At 37.6% G+C, this 21584-nt stretch overlaps 1 protein-coding gene across 1 annotated transcript in view; it reads left to right on the top strand.

Moving 5' to 3' along the window:
• Nucleotides 1-21584, top strand: part of LOC101849279 — a gene marked incomplete in the record, with an annotated part of 263881 nt that overhangs the window by 132535 nt on the left and 109762 nt on the right. Inside the window, 12 exon segments of the mRNA XM_013079452.2 lie at nt 66-182; nt 1651-1767; nt 2659-2778; nt 4703-4819; nt 7644-7763; nt 9447-9563; nt 10503-10619; nt 14356-14472; nt 15644-15763; nt 17075-17197; nt 17677-17793; nt 19611-19727. Coding sequence (XP_012934906.2) covers nt 66-182; nt 1651-1767; nt 2659-2778; nt 4703-4819; nt 7644-7763; nt 9447-9563; nt 10503-10619; nt 14356-14472; nt 15644-15763; nt 17075-17197; nt 17677-17793; nt 19611-19727 — 1419 coding nt within the window.

Below are 21584 nucleotides of genomic sequence, written 5' to 3'. Positions count from 1 at the left end.
ACCTATATCTTTTTATACGATGATGTGTCCAAAGATTTTCATGTGAACTGTTTCTCCCTGAACAGACATAAATGAATGTGATGGAAGTGCGTGTCAGGAGAACGAGGTGTGCGCCAACACTGTTGGCTCTTTCACCTGTTCGTGTGCTGTTGGATTTACTGATGAGGGCTCAGGGTGTATAGGTAAGGTCATTATATAAATGTGTCATAACGTGGTGGATTCAGGTGCTCCTCAGTTTGGGGGCATAAGGAGATATTGATATCCTCTTAAAGCTTGTTCATTTGTCCTGATTTTTTGTGAAAAATACTAAAGTCTTGAATAGAGGTGGAATTAGATATATGTGATTGTGGGAGGTGGGGGTTGCATGGTGGCGGAGGTAAAGTAAGGGAGAAAATAGCTCCTTAAGTTTGATAATTTCAAAACCTTATGCGTCCTTGGAAACTGCAAATTTACATTTTGTGGGTATTTTATCAAATCCACTAAACCCGGACACAAATGTATTCTTAAATGGACAAAAAAGGTGTTGAGAGGGAGAAAAAGAGAAAAGAAAATCCTATAAAAATTGTCCAACAGTCAGAATATATGTCGGTTGTTCGATTTTATTATTTTGACAAGAGCCTGATTTCACAACGTTGCTACTCAAATAAAACTTGCATTCTTTACAGAAAGAGTATTGTATTGAAAGGGCTTTACAGATTTTCTCCTGGACCTTCAAATTTAACCATTTCTGATAAAGCTGAGCCTAATGTGTTCAGAGTCTTTGAAACTCCACAAAGTTTCCCACTTGGGCAATAAAGTATCATCTAATCTCATGCCCAAGCTATTTACATCCAAGCAATTATCTCTACCTTTAAGAAAAAAAAGGCTGGAATGCTACATTTTCCCCATACTCCTATATATGGCCCTGAGACCAGGATTTTAACCCCAAAAAAAGAAGAAAAAGTAACTACTTTTGAGATGTGGTGCTACTGCAGAATTGCCAGCTGGAAAGCAAAAAAGACAATCAATATGGTGTGTCAGATTCTCCACACAAGGTAAACCATGCTTAATGAGATAAAATGCAGGAAAATACAATACTTTGGTCACATAAAATGACTCGAAACCATTGTGAAAGAGGTGCTTGAAGGAAGGATGTGGAGTAGGAGAGCAAGGGAAATATAACATACCTTGACTGGCCTGGGTATAGCAGAATGTGCAATGGCAGCTCGCAACCATGAAGGATGGAGGGTCATTATACATCAATCTCTGAGTCAAGAAATGACGCTACCAGGTTATCTTACCTTATCTTATTTTACCTTATCTTATCTTATCAAAGTCTCCAAAGGTAAAAAAAGCACACTCATGAATTGGAATTAGGGCCATCCTCTCCGTAGTCCTGATTGATACCAACTAAGTTAAATGAGTGCCCTGAAACGGAGAGAGAGAGAGAGAGAGAGAGAGAGACAGAGACAGAGACAGAGAGACAGAGACAGAGAGACAGAGAGAGAGAGGGGGAGGGAGGGAGGAGAGAGAGATAGGGGATGGGTGGGAGGGGGGATGGGGTTAGGTTAGCAGGTCTATGAAGACTTCTTATAGTGCAACTACCTGCTTTGTTCGTATTTTTTCAATTTTTTTTAGAATGTCATGACATACTTTTTTCTTTCTAAACAGACATTGATGAGTGTCAGAGAAACCCATGTCAAGTGAATGAGGTGTGCAATAACACTGTGGGCTCCTTCTCGTGTCCATGTGACACTGGATTTACCAACAATGGATCTAGTTGCACAGGTAACCCACAATAAGTTTGTGTGAATAGTTCTTTCTTCCAGATCTGCTTAACAGCGGCTTGTAAAGAGAGCCTCTGTGCTGGAGATCTGCTGTCAATGGCTGTGGCAAATTCCATTACAACAATGACAATATTATACTAATTTTTTGCAATTGCCATAAACAGGTCTCTCTTATCAGGACTTTTTTCATTAGATGAAGAACTATCAAAATAGGTTCATTTGTTATTATTAAATGACCTATTTCGTGGTGTGTACGTCACTCTTATGTTTCATATTAGCGGAGGGCTTTGACACAATGAAAAAAAAAATCTCTCCTGAGATAAAGAGTTACATTACATTTTCTAGATTTTAGGCTCATCCTGAGTAAAATTTTCAGATACTGACAAATGGTTATTTTAAGTACTTTCACTGTTCTCAACACATATATGAAGGAAAGATACACTACTGATGAATAATAGAACGTCCCTCTAAATCCATGATTGTCTGTCTTTTTGTGCTTGCACTTGATTGCCTAAGTTTTATATTTTCTTTGCTTAGTTTGATGTAGAAAAGTGCTTGAAAATTGATAATGGTCATTATGTAAGTGAATTTATGAACTAATATGATCTCAACTATTAGTAACAGTGTTGCGAAGATAGCAAGTTATTACAATCTTTGCATACATAATTTAGATATGTGGGTTTTTTGGGGACATGAGCAGCCTCAAAACCAAATGAATACAGTAGACTGCTTCAGAAATTAGTTATGGTCCTTGAAAATTTGGTTTCTAGAAATGTTTTTTTTTTTAACTGGCTACCATTTGTAATTTTGGTTAATGTACAAGAAGAAAACTAATATTTGCCTCTGTATGTGGTCTGATCTCTTAATGATATTGTGTTATATCTGTGATTAGATGTGGACGAATGCGATCAAGATCCATGTCAGGCCAATGAGGATTGTGTTAACAATGATGGATCATACACATGCCCCTGTATTACCGGCTATCAGCGTGATGGGAATAACACATGTGCAGGTACTCCAGTGTAAAGTGTGATTTGTTGTAGTAAGGAGGATGCAACCAAAGGAAAAAGGATGGTTACACTTTAGTCTTCTTTGTGAGCCTAAGAGAATTGATGGAAAATAAATGTCCAACACTGTGCCAGTGAAAACAAGGAGGTTCATACTTGGGCAGTGAATGATTTCTCAATCGGAAAAAGTTCTCTATGTGTCGACATATTTAATAAGTTTTTTCTGTGAGAGCAATGTATAGAAAGTCTCTCCCTCTCTCTCTCACTCTCTCTCTCTCACTCGGTCTTGTTCTCTCCCTCTCCCACTTTCTCCTTCTCTCCCTCCTTCCCTCCCTCCCCTCTTCCTCTCTCTCCCTCTCCCGCTCTCTCTCCCTCTCCCTCGCTCACTCTCTCTCTCTCTCTCTCTCTCTCTCTCTCTCTCTCTCTCTCTCTCTCTCTCTCTCTCTCTCTCTTTCTCTCTGAGAGGAACAATGTAGCAAACAAGTGAACTAGGGACTCCACAATATAATGCCCAAGTTGTCTCTCCAGAAGAGAAGAGGTTATTTTAACAAAATTACTGATTGGACGCACTTCACAGATACACAAATACCTTGTGCAGGCCGGTGAAAAAACATTTTGTATCACATTCAATGCCGACTTTTCAATCGAGTAGCCTACTAATAGAGTGATCAGACTTAGTGATACACCCACAGGAAATATTTTAAATGCTCTAACTTGAAAAATTTGTTCTCCATTGTTGATCCCAACAGTGTCTTTTTGATTTTATAAAGACCATTGGTCTTTACAGGAAGATGTAAATAGTGTTATTTAAAATGTGTAAATTGCTACTTTTAAAACTGAAATTTTACTATGTCAACCATTCTGGCTCGCAAAGCAAAACCAAGCCATGCTGTGAACTAGCGTAAATACTGACACCCTGAATCCCATGTGCTCATATGACCTTATGTAGTTGTGAGTGTTGTAAAACTCTTTTCAAGCTAAAAACTATCTCTCTCTGTCTCTCTGTCTATCTGTCTCTGTCTCTGTCTCTGTCTCTCTGTCTCTGTCTCTCTGTCTCTCTCTATCTCTCTCTCTCTCTCTCTCTCTCTCTCTCTCTCTCTCTCTCTCTCTCTCTTTCTCTCTCTCTCTTTCTCTCTCTCTCTTGCATGTACACACACACTCAACATACATACATATGCACACCCATACACACCCATAAGCATGCACACTCATACTCTGACACACATACATACATGGATCTGAGATATTTTTGTATGTACGTTACAGTAGAAAGTAACTCTTGTCTTACTAAAATGTGGCCATCTTTAACTCACTCTACCCTAGGCCTACACTTCCGTGTTGTCGAGCTCTCCCTAGAGATTTTTACCACTTTTTGAAAAATTGAAAAAACAACTAAGCTTTAACAATATCCTACCCAAATTTGGTACATCTTTTATTCAAACCTTTATTTGTGTATATTGAAAATTTGAAGGCAAAATATGTCATAATTTTTATGTAATACTCCCTGGAAAAAGGTCTATATATAGAGTTAAAAAGTAAACAAAAAACGAAGAAAGGAAGTGCGTTCAAATTTTGCACTCCCTCACATGGTTCACAAATATAGCTTTCTTTGTTCTAGATTTGGGCTTGCACTTCTGGTCATAGTCTTTTTCAAACGAAAAATGGTTACTCTTCAATTAGGTTATAGTCTGCTTCCCACAAAAGTAGTGTTTTTGGTCATGAGAGCGAAATGTTTCACACCGATAGTCGGCGATAGGGTTGGAGTGATGCTCTCGCATACCAATATTATTGGCATTAGGGCTGGGTGAGTTAAAAGAAATTCATTTTTATGATCTATTACGACACTTCATATTGGCCATGGTAACTTCACTCCTGTTCTTGTTGATTCTAATGAAAATGAACTTAATGTTAACAATTGTTTCTGAGCAGATGTGGACGAATGTCAAGGAAACCCATGCCTGGCAAACCAGAGATGTGTCAACTCTGAGGGCTCTTTCAGCTGTCCTTGTGAAACTGGATATGTCCCGTCTGTCTCAGGGTGCACAGGTAGAACATATATGCTTAGGGCTTATACCATTTGCCCTTTCTTTCTGCTGTGTATGAATTTATTTTTAAGAAAGCTTGTAGCCTCAACTTTTTTCAGTCACTTGAAACTTTTCGCTTTTCAATGATTTATAACACAAAAGATGTATTGAAGCACAGAAAGAGCTGTATTTATGCTTCATACATTAATCAAATGCGTTCAATAAAATTGGACACAATGAGCTATTTAAAATACTGGAAAAGATAGACATAGATGGAAAAGATCTAAAAATTATCAGGAATTTGTACTGGGACCAAAACGCTGCTGTACGAATTAATGGAGAATACAGTGAATATAAGCAGATAAGGCGAGGAGTGAGGCAAGGGTGTGTTATTTCACCAGACCTCTTTAACATGTACAGTGAAACAATCCTTAGAAACATAGAAAAATGTCCAGGTCTCAAAGTAAATGGAGAAAAGATTAATAACATCAGGTATGCAGATGACACAGTTTTGATAGCAGGCTCAGAAAAAAACCTTCAATTACTTCTAGATACTGTTGTAACAGAAAGTGAACGTAAAGGATTAGTGTTGAATGTAAAGAAAACAGAATGCATGGTAATATCCAAAAAAGCAGCAAAGCTTTGTTGTAATCTCATTAGCAAAGGTGAAAAGATCAAACAAGTCCAACAGTTTAAATATCTAGGATATAGGATAACATCTGATGCCAAATGTTCCACAGAAATAAGACGGAGAATTATAATGGCTTAGGCTAGTTCCAATAAAATGAGCCCAATCCTGAAAAATAGAAACATCTCAATGAACACCACAATGAAAGTTTTGAAATGCTATGTTTGGTCAACCCTTCTATATGGCTGTGAATGCTGGACAATCACTAAAGACAGTGAAAATAAAATACAAGTAACAGAAATGTGGTTTCTTTGGAGACTGCTAAGAGTATGGTGGAAGGAAAAGAAATCAAATGAGGTAGTGCTTGATGAAGCCCACGTGGGACGCTCAATGTTAAAAACAATCAGGAAACAACAAATGCAGTTTTTGGGACACATAAATAGATATAAGGGTCTTGAACATCATATCTAGCTCTCCCTGGCAAAATTGAGGGCAAACGAAGCAGGGGAAAGGCCCTGAACAACATACTTGGGGAACCTAAACAAATGGGTAGCGGGGAAAGATCAGGGAAACATGGCTTTTTTGAGTGCATGTGAGCAAAGGAATGAATGGAGAACCATGATCGCCGATGTCTGTCGCAGATCTGGCACTGGATGATGATGATAACACAAAGCTATGTGTTTATACTTTTTAAAGTTTATTTTTAGAATCTGCTGCTCATGGTTTGCTCCTAGTTAGGTTTGATTTTTTAATGGTGCTTTCAATTCCCAGTCAGATTATCTATTTTCTATAGTTGTTACTGCCATGTGAGTGAGAGTGTGTTCATACTGTACTTGGGACTTGTACATGATGTGAACAACACAAGGACAATTTCCTACATTTTCCTACTTGCGAGTGCATGACCACCTGCCTTATAGAGCATAATTTTTAACACCATAAACGTAATCATATGCCTCAACACAGGTAACTTTTTCCCTCCTTTGCTTTGAATGCTCTCCTCAAAATGAGGAAGTATAAGCCTTACAGTAGTCCATCAAGATTTTTAGGTGCATGTCTCCTGTAGACAAAGGGGACTAGGGCTTAAAGGGTTAACAATTAATTAGTGACTGCCATCCTGGGGCAGAGTCATTTTTCAGAATAATAGCCTTCTGAGAAAATACATAACCATCCTTAAGAGTTGAACAGTTTTAGCTGTTATGAATAATATTAATGAATATTGACTCTTCATATGTGTGTGCCTTTGTATATAAGTGTGTGTGTGCGTGTGTGTGTGTGCGTGTGTGTGTAGGGGTGTGTGTGTGTATGTGTGTGTTTGTGAATCTCTGTGAAAAAGAGGGAGAAGAGAGTGAGAGTGTTGACATGTGCATGTATGTATTTACCATACCCCAGTAAGTTTCTACTTATGGAGATGAATAAGTTGTCATCTCATTTTAAAAAGTTAATCCTTTCATGAACTGTATAACGTATATCATTTGTAGTTTTTTTCTGATATGGCGAAGCAGCTGAGATGCTGCTGTTACGAATGGTGTTCTTCATGCCTTCGAAAGTGCGAGGACCATGATTATGAATGCGATTTGTCATAGGTTGTAATTTTCACACTGCTTCTATTAGATGCATTTCGTAAAACTAATTGCAGATTCATAATCAGCTGTATTTTCCGTTTTAAAAAGTCTTTTTCTTTTGGAGATATTTAGTAGTATTTACAAGCCAGGTCTAGTTATAGGCAGCCAGCTGCTAAATCTAGCGCTACTTTTAGTCCCTGGGGATCCAAAACTGTGCCTGGTGAAGCACAAAGTGACTCTGTGTTCCATGGGGATCAAAGCATATTTTGTAGCTTAAATTCTCGTTCAACAATAAATTCTATGCAACTTACAATCCATATAATGAACAAAAAATATGTTAACTCTTGTTTAGGAAATGTTCAGAGAATGTGAATTAGATTAAGAAATTCAAACCCGTTTGCTAAAAATAATCATTTCTCAATGCGAGTATTCTCGTCATGAGAGCTAAAAGGGGCACTGCCACAAATCAAGCTGATTTGTGGGAGATCACTTGGGCCAAATGGACACAGATTCAAGCTTGCAAATAATAAAGTGAAACAGTGTTGATGGGTGTTTTTAAGCAATAATTTTACGTTCCATTGTAACCCAATTTCTTCACGTGGAAGCGATTAAAGTGATGCTATGTTTCATGCTTTTCTTTCATTTTCTTAATTCAGATGATGATGAATGTCAGCCAAATGACTGTGGAGCCAATTCAGTGTGTACAAATTCTGTAGGGTCTTTCACTTGTGGATGTCTCCCTGGTTATTTGTACGATAACAATGACAACTGTGTTGGTGAGTACAAAATGCATATCAACATATGCTGGCCCAAAATGCATACTTTCCTTTTCTTACATTCAGCTGACAGGCCTATTATCTTTTTCTTCCAATCTTTTCATTATATTTGTGAGGCATTGTGGTGAAATCAGACACTAGTCAAAATAATTAAATAGAAAATATCATCATTTTTCCTCCAGTTTCACCATTTTTTTCTTCTAATTTTTTTATTTTATGGCTCAACACCTTTTATGTCCAATTAAAAACAAATTTTTGTGTGGATTTTACTGAAAAACATTTATTAAAGGCAAAAAAATGCTTATTTCCTATTTCCAAGGACTTTCAGGCTATGGAAGTTACCAAACTTTGGCGGCCATTTTCTTGCTAATTTTACCTCTGAAACCAGACGACCCTGACCTCCTTCAATCACAAATATTTTGACTTTTATTCAACAGAGATGAATTTTTTTTTTCACCAAAAGGAAGGCAAATGAACATGATTTAAGATGATACCGATAACCTTATATGCCCAAAAATTGATGAGCGCCTGCTCTAACCGTGAGTTGCTGGGAGCGGCTTGCCGGACATAAAGAGATAACGCCTGTAGCATATAATTTAAGTAGCCACCACCTTGCCTGAGTTTGTTTAGCAAAATCAGTGTTAAATTAATTTGTTTTGATGCCCAAATACTATAGATGTAGTTGATTCTTAAGGACTTGTGAAGTTTTGCATATTTCTCAGTCTGGTCAACCTTTTTTTTTTTAACTTGATATTTCTTTAACATATAAGCCAATTTTCTTCGTACTCACAAATGTGACATCTCCTTATTTGAATTTTATTTGTTCAATTTCATTTTTTTCTAAACTGATGTGGTGATGACTGGGTTATTGCCCTTAAAATGGTCCTCTACATTAAAAAATCACTTTTTGAGGCATATACCGGCCTAAACCGGCATACCCGTCCTGTATAGGCCTACATATTATATATATAATAGGCCTACCTTAATTTTACAGACTTTCCCGCGGTAGGAGAGCCATACCAGCTTTTTCTGGCCTGACACACCTGCCTTTAGTGCAGGCTTAGAAATAAGAACATTCCACTCTAAATTTAGATATTGACGTCCCAGGTTTTTATATGTGAAATCTAATTAAAATACGTCTCTCAGATCAAAAGCAAAAGCAATTTCTTTGCTACTCCCCTTGAACCTCTGAAAAACAATGAAATAATCCGGTTCTGGGAAGCCACCTGCTGACCTCTTTATGGTTCTAAGAGGATTTAACACCCTAGTGTACAAATGATCAGTCTATAGTCAGCTATTTGTATTAATATCTGAAGCCTATTCAATTTTGCATGACAGGTCTTTCCAAGGGTGCAAAAGGCTACCCAGATAAAAACAAACACATAATCATATGTGCATACATGCGTGCATACATGAATTTGAAACTTTCATCTGAGGTCTTCAGAGTAGACTTGGAATTGGCTATGGTGGCTGTGATGACAGATTTTTGTCTTCCTTCTTTTAAAAAAAGCTTTAAGTGTAAATGTTTTAGTTGCTATCTGTTTGTAGGCACATGTTCCATGTTCTTTTTTCTGTTACTGGGTTTACAAAAGTGTATTTAACACCTTTAATTGACAAAGAATCACAAATTTCATGAAATGGAAATGTTATTCTGAGTGAAAAATATGTTTTGTTTGTGAACAGATATCGATGAATGTCGAGGAAACCCATGCCAGGTGAATCAGGTTTGTGTCAACAACGATGGCTCTTATACCTGTCCTTGTGATACTGGATTTGTCCTCAACGGAACAGTTTGTATAGGTAGGTTAAATTTTTTTTTTTATTCGACCAGCCCTTTTTCCTTGATACCTCATACTTGTAGGATGTATTAACATTATGGGGGACTTGCTGGGAACTTTGGGATAAAGTTATTCAAGCCAAAGTTCAAATGCTTAAATCACTTGATAGGCAACTTGGATTTTTTTTTTCAAAGCACAACATGTAAATGGTGGCATTCCGAGGCTGCTAAAAAAATTTCGTACTAAATTGAAATTTTTGCACATAGCAGGAACTGTCTGAAAATGTATGCTAAGACCAGATTCCATCTAATATAAACATTGTTTCTGAAATTTCAGATTATGCAACATTTGTGTTCCCTTGAATCACAGCACAATGAAAGAGTAATGTACCCAAAAGAGGATTTATTATTTCTTTTTTACATCTTGTGATAGTGATTATGCTACAAAAACAAATGACAAATAGTTTGTAAAAGTACGGAGCAGATAATTGTTATCAGGTAAACAGATTTTAGTTCTTCAACCTTTCATAAAGGCTGTAGTATTTTTACTGTTTTGGGAAGTAACTTTATCTATATTTTGATTACTTAAAACCATTTTGCCTGACCCTTCAAAACGAGCACTAAAGTATGGCAGCAGGAAAAACTGCAGTACAGGCCAGTTTGTGATCTAGCTCTACGACAAGGGGGGAAATGGTGAAATGGTATAAGTTTAATGTCCCTATCAACACTATCAGGTTATCTTTTAAGAGGCGAGCCGTGGGTAAAGGGGAAAAGTAAAGTATAATCCTCCAATCCCTCACTTGTTATATGAATACACTCATGCAGTTGTGCTAAAAATATTATGTTCAGAACTACCGATGTCTCTTATGAGGTCATGAGAGAAAGGCTATTTTTACCATTTCTATTTTCTATATTTTCTTTATGATCTGTGCTTATAAAGTTACCCTTTTCTTTCCGAGCAGACATAAATGAATGTGATGGAAACCCTTGCCCGCAGAACGAGGTGTGTAGCAACTCTTTTGGCTCTTACAGCTGTTCTTGTGCTGCTGGATTTGTCCGCTCTGCATCTGTGTGTACAGGTGAAGTAAAAGAAAACCAATACTTATTTCCTTTTTTCTCAGTTCAATAGCTTCTTTGTTGGCCGCGCAGTCTTCTTAGATGTTGATAATCGTCGGCCTTGTGATAAACCGACTAACCCCAGCGGGGTAAATTTTACAGGAGAAGGAAAAAAACTGTTTTATTTGAAAACAAATGTGTCTAATGATAAACCGGTGCTTTAAACACCTATAAAAACACTTTACAGAAAAACTGTAGACCTTTTTTCCCTTTAAAAATCGCTTTTAATGAAACTGCGTGGGTTGGACGGTTATGTCGCTCAAATTTTTCAAGATAAAAACGACCTACTCTCAATTTTGTGGGTTGGTCGGTTTTATCAGGAAGCCACTGCTGGGCTTGAGCACAGCCAAGCCGCACTTGCCGGTAACATATTTGATCTGTTGTTTCAATCGTGATCTTTTGTGTTACATGTATCATCAGAAGATGAAGGAGGAGGAGGAGTTGAAACGGAATTGTGAGAGAAAACATTATACATGCGACAGACTTCTTCCTCTATGTTCTGCACAGAATGATCAACAAGTCTACTTTTTACTTCACTGAGAAATGGTCTAGTACTTCCAACATTTTGAGAAAACCAGGCATATCCAAAACCCAGGGAAAATAATAGGTTTTTAACTTCTGTAGCCCAGTTGACTCTGCCCACCTCACAGGAGCAATATAATTGCATGTAACATTTCTTGGATATCTGTCATTTTCTAAGTGTATAAGTCTGCTCCAGAATTTAATGACACAATGCATGTAATCAGAACATAAGTTGGTTCTTCCCACTTCTCTTAGAACTAAACATTTGGGTGTAGTTTTGCCAAGACCCAAAAAGGCTTTCCAGAACTTTACCTGAACATGATCAATCACGTCCCAATTTTTGGTACCCCAAATTTGAGAGCCATAAAGCAGCATTGGTTTGATCTTTACATCAAAAATGTTTTTTGCTGTTTTGAAATTTAATTCTTGGTAAGAACCGAAAAGCCTTCTTGTTCGAGAAACAATCCGTTCAGCTTTACCAGCTCGATCTTCCAGCGTTCGTCTCCAGCGCAGACGCGATGAAAATGAAATGCCCAAGTAACTATAATAGGCTACTGTCTCTATGATCTTATCTTCCCAATACCTTCTCTCAGATCTTTTGAGATAGCATCCATTTCTAAAAACTACAATCTTACTTTTCTCTATATTCACTTTTAAACCCCACATCTGGCAGAAATCATGTAACACATTGATTTTCTTTTGTAAACCTCTGACATTGTCGTCAAAAAGACTTAGGTCATCAGCGTACATTAAACATAAAATACCATCATTATTATTGGGCAATACCTGTATAGCAGGGTATTTGAATCTGAAAGGTGTTTTTCAAATTGAGATGTAAACAAAGAAAATAATATAAGGCTAAGTATGCAGCCTTGTTTGACACCTGATGTACATTGGAAGTATTCAGTAATATAAAAATTAATGGATCCTCTTTCATCTGAACAGATTTTAACACATGAAAGAACACTTTGATGCACATTTTCCAGAATGGTACACATTGGTCCAGAGCAGCCAAGACTTCTCAATACTGTCCAAAGCTTTTCTCTGTCAACCCAGTCAAATGCTTTTAAAAAGTCGACAAAACATACATAGAACCTTCCGCCAGGCTTGGAGATATATTTTTGGACTAAAGATTGGAGTGAAAATATATGATCTATTGTAGAGTAATTTTGTCTAAAACCGACCTGAGATTCAGGGATGAGGTTACCTTCATCACACCATTGTTGCAGTCTCCTATTCAATATGAATGAGAATAATTTACCAAGAACATTTAGTAAACTAATACCCCTATAGTTATTTACATCCTTTGTTTTCTTTTTTGTACAAACTAAATATCATAGACTTGGTCCACTCCTCTGGATAGTTGCCTGTGAAGAAAACTGAATTGAAAAGAGATAGGAGAAATTCAGCCAGAGATAGGAGAAATTCAGCCTGGTCCTGGCAACTGAATTTGTAAAATTCCGGTGGCGGCGATAGGCCGTCAGGTCCACATGCCTTGCCAGATTTTAAATTATTTATAGCCAATACAATTTTGTCTCTTGAAATGGGTGAATTTAACAAATCACCTGGCTCACCACAAGGGGAGGCATGAGACTGTAAGGAAACAGATGCGTTCAAGCTGGTTGACACATCATTTCCATTGGCGTTACCACCTGACCCCAAGAGGGGGTTTAGCAATTTCTCAAAATAGACATACCATTCTCTGGGTTTGATAGTATTCTTTGTTACCGGGTTTTTACACAAAAGGATATTGACTGCTTTCCAAAAATCTCTCGAATTGCGCTTCAAACAATTCTGAATAAGAATTTGAATTTGTAATTGTGTATACTATGATTTTTTACATTTACAGAGGTTTTTAAATTTCTTTTTCAAAGCGAGATAGTTATGCTTCAAACAAGCATCTAATATCAAAAAAAGATGCTTTTGAAATACCAGCATTGTCACGAGATAAACAGTTCTGTGCGAACAGTGGGGAGTTTTAGTCATTAATTACATTATCGGCACATTAAAACAAAGAAAAAAGAGGAAACAATCAGATTTATATAACTCCCCAATGAAACCAACAAGAAATATTATGCAAATATTCCTTTTTGGAGAGCTCCCACGGTTCCTTGAGCAAATTCTGGACTATTACAGGTCTGAATCTGATGTCAAACGAAGTCTGGAGATGAATCGAAGCCGGGGTTAGTCGGTAACGTAGCACATGGCCCCTCATTGTTAACGTGACAAAAAGAGCCAACGCTCATTCCCTCCCTCGCAAGTGGGATAGTCGGAATTATCGGGCTAAAATCCGACGGGTGCTGGGTTATACGGTTTTATTTCTAATGTTTTAAAGATATTTCTAGACAAAATTCAGACCTGTCTTTGAGTGAGCATATGAAATGGACAATTTACTATCGATAGGGCCAATGGAAAGTTTTTTTATATTTTGTGGGTCAGTCGGTTTTATCACAAGGCCGACTTAATGCTAATGTGTTTATTGGTTTTGCATGCCTATGATCTTAAATAGTTACATTTCTATGTTGATTGTTTTCATTTTCACTTTTCAAGACTATTTTCTAAGGTAACTTCCACATTGATGGTATGTATATTTTTTAATGTCTGGGTCAATAGACTATACTTCTGTTATCCTATTCAAAAAGCCTTTTGACTTTTCATTATATTCAGGGCACGTTAACTACCCAGAATGATATAAGCTATAGATTCATTTATAAGGCACCAGCCGAAAACAAGGAACACAGCAACTGGTTGTCTTGATAGATTGGTTGATGATATGTGCAAGATTGTCAGCTTTCTTTATTTTGATACATATTCAATTACAATGACACATAGTGTTAATTAGAATGACTAAACTCCATGGTTGATCCCAACAGAATTCTTGATTTTGTAAAAGTCATTGGTCTTTTTCAGAAAATGTAAATTGTTGTTATTTTAGAAATGTGAATTACAATGTCCTTTCCTAGAGATGATCCCTGTCTTTGTCATGGGTAGACATTGTGACACACAGAGCTCAACTAGGCTTTTTTGCTTCTTTTGCTATCCTGTGCTTTCAAGACTGTTGTATTCATAACTTTGCAACGACTTACTTTTGAAGTGTTGTAGTGTTTTCTCAATTTACTTTTTCTATATTCTATTGTTGATGTTAAAACATAATGAAAACTATTTCTTTCTATATAGATGTCAATGAATGTGAAGGAAACCCATGCCAGGTGAATGAGATTTGTATCAACACAATTGGCTCTTACACATGTCCGTGTGCTACTGGATTTGCTTCTGGAACCACAGGGTGTACAGGTAATCAATGGACTAACAGGACTTGCTTTGTCTTTCAACTCATAATAATTTACATTTAAGTTTGATTTATCTTTGAATTTAATTACTTTCTCATAGCTCCAATGTCAACTGTATTTGTCCTCAAAAAATGAGAAAAACCCCCGGGGCAGTGCTACTGACTGAAGTGACTTTAGGCCATTCCCAAAGGGGGAACTTAGTAGAATTGTAAATGGGCTGATTCATCAATGTCATGCTCATAACTATGCCTGAACTGCTTACGAGAAAGTGCTGCTTTTTTTTTTTCCAAATCCTTACTATCGTCATTTTCCTCTACTTCTTTTGTATATTTGGCACTCTCTTGTGACCCACTATTTCCAGGGTGCCTTGATAGTCGAAGCAGACTTTGTGCTGTTGAAGCTACAGAGGTGAGCAGAGTTAGCCTGTTTCCCTGTATGGACTTCTCTGTTGATATCCACCCCTTGGCGCTCATATGACCTTATACAGTTGCAAGCGCCGTAAAAACGGCTAAAACTAAAAAAAACTAAAATGTTTGAGAAATAACAGAGTCATTATTGATTGGAAATACCCTTTGGATCCTTGATTGCATTTACACTTGTGTTTGTGTATGTGTGTGTGTGTGTTTGTGTGTATGTGTGTTTGTGTACGTGAGTGAGTGTGTTGTGTATGCTTGTGTGTATGGGTGTTTGATTAAAGGCTAAATGTTCACCTTAGCTTTACTTTTTAAGAGTAAAATGGTGGAAAGGGCTAATAAACTAACAAACAAAAATTTTCAGGTTAATATTTCATAAATATTATCATCAAGTACCGTACGATAATGAATTTGTGGATTTGTAATATTTGGTATGAAAACACACCTTTCTGCAGGCATAATTTTATGAATTAGGCTACATTTTATGTGATTTATTAGAAATTTCAGAGTAGCTGTGTTTATTGTAGATGTGTTTCAGACACAATTGTTAAGAGAAATGGTAAGCACAATGTGATTCGAGAGTCATCACATAAGAGGTTAGTAAAAACTTACTGAATGGAACAATTGCAAAAATCTGTTTTTTGAGTAAATGGCCTCACAAAGCCAAGAAGAAATGGTCTTGACATATTTGAACATGAAAAAAACAAATGCTTTTGTAGAGATCATTTTGCTTGATGATAATCAATCTCCATATTTGCCCAGATGTGGATGAATGTGAGCAGACTGTTTGCCGAACCAATGAGGAGTGTGCTAACATTCCGGGATCTTACCAATGCACCTGTGCTACTGGCTATCAGCGCAGCCAGTTTGGCCTGTGTGAAGGTGAGTTTTTACAGGCCAGCATCAATATCCCATTCATTTTAGGCTAAGATATTAGACTGCATTTAAAATTGCTGTTTAACACAACCGTGCAAATTACCAAAATGTATAAATGACATATTCTTTCATTTTTCTGTTGAACTGTTATTGCTCAATGTCCCCATCTACAACCTAACTTTGTTTACCCATGCACTAGTGTGGGGAGGATGGATGAAGGGGAGGGGTTCATTACCCACAGACGCAGTCAGAGTGAGAGAGTAAGGAACAGCTGTGTGAACGGATTTCAAACCTCAAGATATTCGTTTTGGGTCCACTGCATGATTTTATGCATTTATTCACTCGACATGCAGTATTATTTGTTACATTGTTTCAAGCCCACAGCAGGGCCAGAGGCAATGAGAGGCTGGTGATGTATCACTGTGTGTGTTACTTCTTTCACTGCATGTGTGAATCGCACAGTGCGCATTCTAATTTGCTGCATAGGTGAAGTTTTAAAGATTCCAATAGGTCTTGAAAACGAAAATCCTGCCATCAATGGTACTTAACTAAAATGTTCTAACCTAACACAACAAGGAGCGTGTGCTTTGTGGGAAAGGGGGGGGGGGTGCATTTGTCGTGGATTATGTGTAGTGTCAAACTTTCGTGAATGCATCTCAATTTGCATGACATAGACTAGTGCATGATGTAGTAATAGTACTTTTAGTATGCCATGCAAAGCAGTCTCCTCCATCTATCCATCCATCCATCCATCCACCCATCCATCTATCCATACACTTGCTTGCAAAACAAATGGTTGACTCTAAGCCAGAGGTGTAGCAAACAAAGCTTCACAAGCAAGCTATTCATCATCCATCCATTTGTTTGTGAGAATTACCAGTGAACAATTCGTTACCAGCAGTCTCTGAATTAACGAGCCTGACCCAACACTACTATGCGCTGAGATGTTAACCAAATGGCACTGTAACGCCAATTCAATTGTATAAGGTAATCACCTTGTCTGATATTCAATGGGCATTCCATTATGTTGACTAGGTGCCATATTTCTCGCTTGAAAACATCCACATAAGTGTGCACACACATGTATGTGCTTTTAAGTAAAGACACATACCTTACCTATAGTTTTGTTCACAAGCAGATTTTTTCTTTCCTTTTTTTGTGCCCATTTTGCTAAAGAGAAGAAGACTTTATGTTGTTGTATAGTTGACATGCAGTGAGTGAGAATGTGTTGGTTTTGTTGTTGTTGTTTGTTTGTTTTTTTTGGGGGGGTTGCGTAATCTATTTTTGATGTAAGTTTTATTTTCATTCTCTTGTTAGATGTGGATGAATGTGATCAGAACCCATGCCAAGCTAATGCGGGATGTACTAACAACGATGGATCATTTTCATGTTCCTGTAACACTGGCTACAAGAGTGATGTGACTGGCACATCATGTGTAGGTAGGTACAAAGTGTGCTTGTCAGTAGTCAGTGTGGTAGTGAAGAAACGATCTGAGGAAAAAAAGTCTAGATTGTGTCAAAGTGCAGTCATAACTGAGTCCTGTCTGTAGGAACATTACTCATATATACATACTGGCATATGCGTGTTCTCATAGAATTACAGGGCCGCACATATACAAATAGGGTCTAATGTAGTTGTCGTTTTTTTTCTAAAGATCAAAAAGATAGTATTTCAAGACTACTTTGTTTATTCCCAAAGACACATTTGCTTCCCATGTATAGGACTATTATAATACTACCAGTTACTGAGCAGAGAGTAAAGACTAACATAATCATTGTTTTCCATTATTCCAGTATCATTACATATTTGTTTTGATATAAGAGTACCTGTTATCTAGCAGCAAGAAAAGACTTGTTTTTGTAGTTTTCCATTATTCCAATATCACTAGATTTTAATTTCCCCTATTTTTTCTCAACAGACATAGATGAATGTGATACTGATCCATGCAAGGAAAACTCACGATGTGTCAACTCTGTGGGCTCTTTTAGCTGTCCGTGTGTTACTGGATTTATTTCTGATGGGTTTGAGTGTAAAGGTAATAAGAAAGAAAAGAAACTTACTTTTATATCACTTCTTTCCTTTTCACCCTTTTCAAAACTCATATGGTGACTCAACCTTGCCGCATATTATGCTCTCATGGCGTAAAAGTTAAGGTTTTCGCTTGTCATTCAATAGGTCACAGGATAATCCGGATAGCGATGGAAAATTTACTTCTCTAAGATTTCTCTAAAGTGGCCTAGTGGTTAGGCTCTCGGATTCACAACCTTAAGGTCGTGTGTTCGAATCCCGTCAGGGGCCCGACGTGGTCTTGGGAAAGGCACTTTGCACAAATTTTCCTCACTTCACCCAAGTGGAAATGGGTATCCGGCTATAGACAGTGAACGATCTTGTCAGTTTGATAGTGTTTGAGCGCATGAAATCCGCAGCTTGCACTGTATGCTTCCGCGGAAGCCGAGAATGTTTCTGAGTGTTCTCAGAGGGTCTGCTTGGGTAATAATGGTTGTAAAGCACTTAGAGCATGCTCTTGAGCATGGATATGCGCTATATAAATGCAATTATTATAATGTTCTCCTTTCACATCCTTTCCTGCTCTCTAACAATACTCTGACATCTGTTTTCGTCTCCACTTTCTGCCCCCACCACACCCCCTCCCCTCCATTGTCCCCCTCTGGGCTCCTGACTCTTTCTGCAGCCTTTCTACTCCTACTCCTTTGCTCCTTCTTACTGCTGTCTTTCAGCCACACCCCTGATCTTATGGTAGGAAAGATCGACACCTAGCCTTCTCAGACAAGGGGGAAAAATCTCGGAAATCTCGTGTGCAAGTTGCGCTCATTAAAGATCTCTTGGTGGTCCAAAATCGATAAGAGTAGGCCTCGGCCGCCACATGGGCAAAATTCAAAATTTCCTACCAGCTGAAGATGACTTTATGCAGTTGCGAGGACCATAAAACATGGACCAAAAACTACCCCCCCAAAACATTATGCAGTGTTGAAGTTTAGGTAGTGTGCACTATGATAGATGTACAACAATCAAATGTGTAGTGTATATGACATATTTGAGATTACTGCCATGATCAAATGTTTGCGACTAGATATAAACCTTTTTTGGCAAAATGCAGCCGTTATTTTGCTCATTTGCCATGAAATCCAACTCCAGGAGCAACACAGATCCCCCAATTTGGATACTCAACTCTTTTTTTTTTTGCCCAGAGGTTACTCAGATAGTGTGAACAGGTTATTCATCTAATTTTTGTGTGTCTTGCAATTCAATCATATGTGACTGTAAGCTACAATCATGAACAATGTCTGAATCAGTTGATTGCTTGCTTATATTTGCTTGTCTCATGACATAAACATTGATTGTGGGTGGTTGGTGAATGCTCTGATGTGGTTTGCTCCTTCTTTCCTATTAAACATCTATCATTCTTATTTCTCCTTCTTTCATGAATTTGTTACTCTCTTGTAACACCTTTAATCTTTGGCACTTGCATGAACTAATTGTGTCGCAAGTGCCATAAAATGATTACTTAAATTATAAAAAAAATGTAAAAAATAAACATTGAATTTGCTTTCCCTCTGTATGAAACCAGAACCATTCATCCACAGTGAGGAATACGGTCTGACAGGGAATGGGTTAAGAGGGATTAGATCTTCTGTGACAGAGAAAGTTGAGACTCTCACAACTCAGACAAATTCAGTGTTTATGCCATTGGTACAAAAAAGCTTTTTGCTATGAGTATGGATTGTCTCATTATGACATGTTGTTACAAGATATGAATTCTGTGTTACTATTTTCCATTTCCTTATTGTTTTGATAATGTTGAAATATAATAGAAACTTCCTTTTTGAACAGATGAGGATGAATGTCTGAAAAACCCATGTAGCGGGAATACAGTGTGTAACAACAATGTGGGCTCCTTCAGTTGTGACTGTGCACCAGGCTTTGTCTTAAGTGGACAAACATGCATTGGTAAGACATTGCTCCCCCTTGCTATTCTATCTTTTTTTAAGTTTTATGCCAGTTTTGTATGTTGATTCTGTGACTGACTTACAAAAGTCTCAAAGTATCATTACAAACAAGGCAATATCTGCATTGACTGCAACAAATTTGTTGTTTTTTTTAGCTTGTATTTACTTACCTTACTTTTGTCCTAGAATTGTCTCTGACAAGTTAGAAGTTGACATTAAACTTGACACTAAGGGGCTGTCTTTGGTTTTGAGGTACGGTCTTTATTTTTCATTCAAAAAGTCCCTGCATTGAAACCTAACAGGGACCCAAAAAAATCATCTCTAAAGTGTTCTCCTGTCACCATCTTTCCTGTTCTGCGATTTGCTTTCATCTCCACTTCCTTTTCCTATCTCTGGCCTCCTCTGGGCTATTGTCTCCTTTACTCCTGACTCTTTCTACCCCTACTGCTGACTCCTTCTTTGTGCTGTCTTTCTGTCACACCCCTGATCTCAAGGTTAGTAAGATGGACCATCTAGCCTTCTCGGATAAGGGAGAAAATTTTGGAGGTCCTGTGTGCAAGTTGCACAGGTTAAAGATCCCTTGGTAATCCTAAAATCAATTAATTCAAATAAAAAATTAATTCATACCAAAACTGAGAATACTTTAGACGGTATAAAAACATATAGAGTGCCATCGAAATGGAAATGTGGCTGCCTAAAGGCAAAGGGGGCCCTACAAAATAGAAAAAACTGTCACATACCTTAAAATCACTTGCACCATAGTTTGAAGAACCAGCAGTCAAACTCTAGTAGGGCAAAAGCAAAGAAGAAAAAGAAGAAACTTGACACTACATGTTCCCTGTACAGATATTTTGAAAATGTAATTTGAAAGCTTTGCATGTTTGTTAATTGATCTGTCACTGTTATCAGTCAAAGGAAAAAAAAATCACTTTTCTAAAATGTACATGTCAGAAAAAGTGAGCTGTTCCTGTAAAAAGGAAACCTTGCGCTAACTTGGCCAATCAAACCTGTTTTCTAAATTTATGATCATTATCTTCCTTGCTACCCAAGCACCCACTCTCTGACACACTACTCACTGTATTACCTCTGCCCCCAACCACCTGCTTAAAGGATGGACTGAGGAAACCCAAAATGATTACCCTCCTTTTTGTGTATCAATATAATAGTAATAGCTAATATATGTTCCCATTGTTGCTGTGGAGTTCCCTGAAAATAAATTTAAATGAAATGACTTAATGCTTTTAATGGACTGTTGCTTTGGTCCCCCTCGTTTTCTTTGTTGTGAATAGTTTCTTAAGCTCAGATAATGAAGACACAGTCTGAATGGTTGTGTTTATTATAGACCCTTTAGAGTCTGTATACAGCACAATTCCAGCTAAATGTGGATGAAAAGCACCAACTTATCTCCAAGACTTTTTTTTAAAATGTGGCTCAGATTCCAAAACTTTAACTTGTTTTCAGTAATTTTAAACTGTGTCTCACTACAGCATTGATTGGGATTACATTTATTGTCATAATTGTGTCTCTGATAGCATGAAGTCAAAGCAACAACTTCATAGAAATGACTTTTGATTAACTTGTGTCTGTGGTATAGCAGTTTTGCGCTTTGCTATTGCATGTAGAAGCTGTGAGTTTGATATCTGCGTGGTGTGCTTTTCATCAAGTATCTTAGTTTTCCTGTTGGGAAGTATCCCTCTCAACCTGGTTGGCCCTGACAGGTAGGGTTGTAGCAGCCCACCTCGTAAATTATCTAAATTGTATAGATGGGGGCTTGAAAGATCTGCAATTGCAGAACTCATTATTCAGAGGATAGTCATGGATGGCAGTAGCTGGTTGCTGTCTGACTCTAGCGTCACTG

This window comes from Aplysia californica, unplaced genomic scaffold (genome assembly GCF_000002075.1).
Source record: "Aplysia californica isolate F4 #8 unplaced genomic scaffold, AplCal3.0 scaffold00052, whole genome shotgun sequence".
NCBI classification, from domain to species: Eukaryota; Metazoa; Mollusca; class Gastropoda; order Aplysiida; family Aplysiidae; genus Aplysia; species Aplysia californica.
Note: the sequence above shows the minus strand (reverse complement) of the source record. Positions and strands in the feature narration are given on the sequence as shown.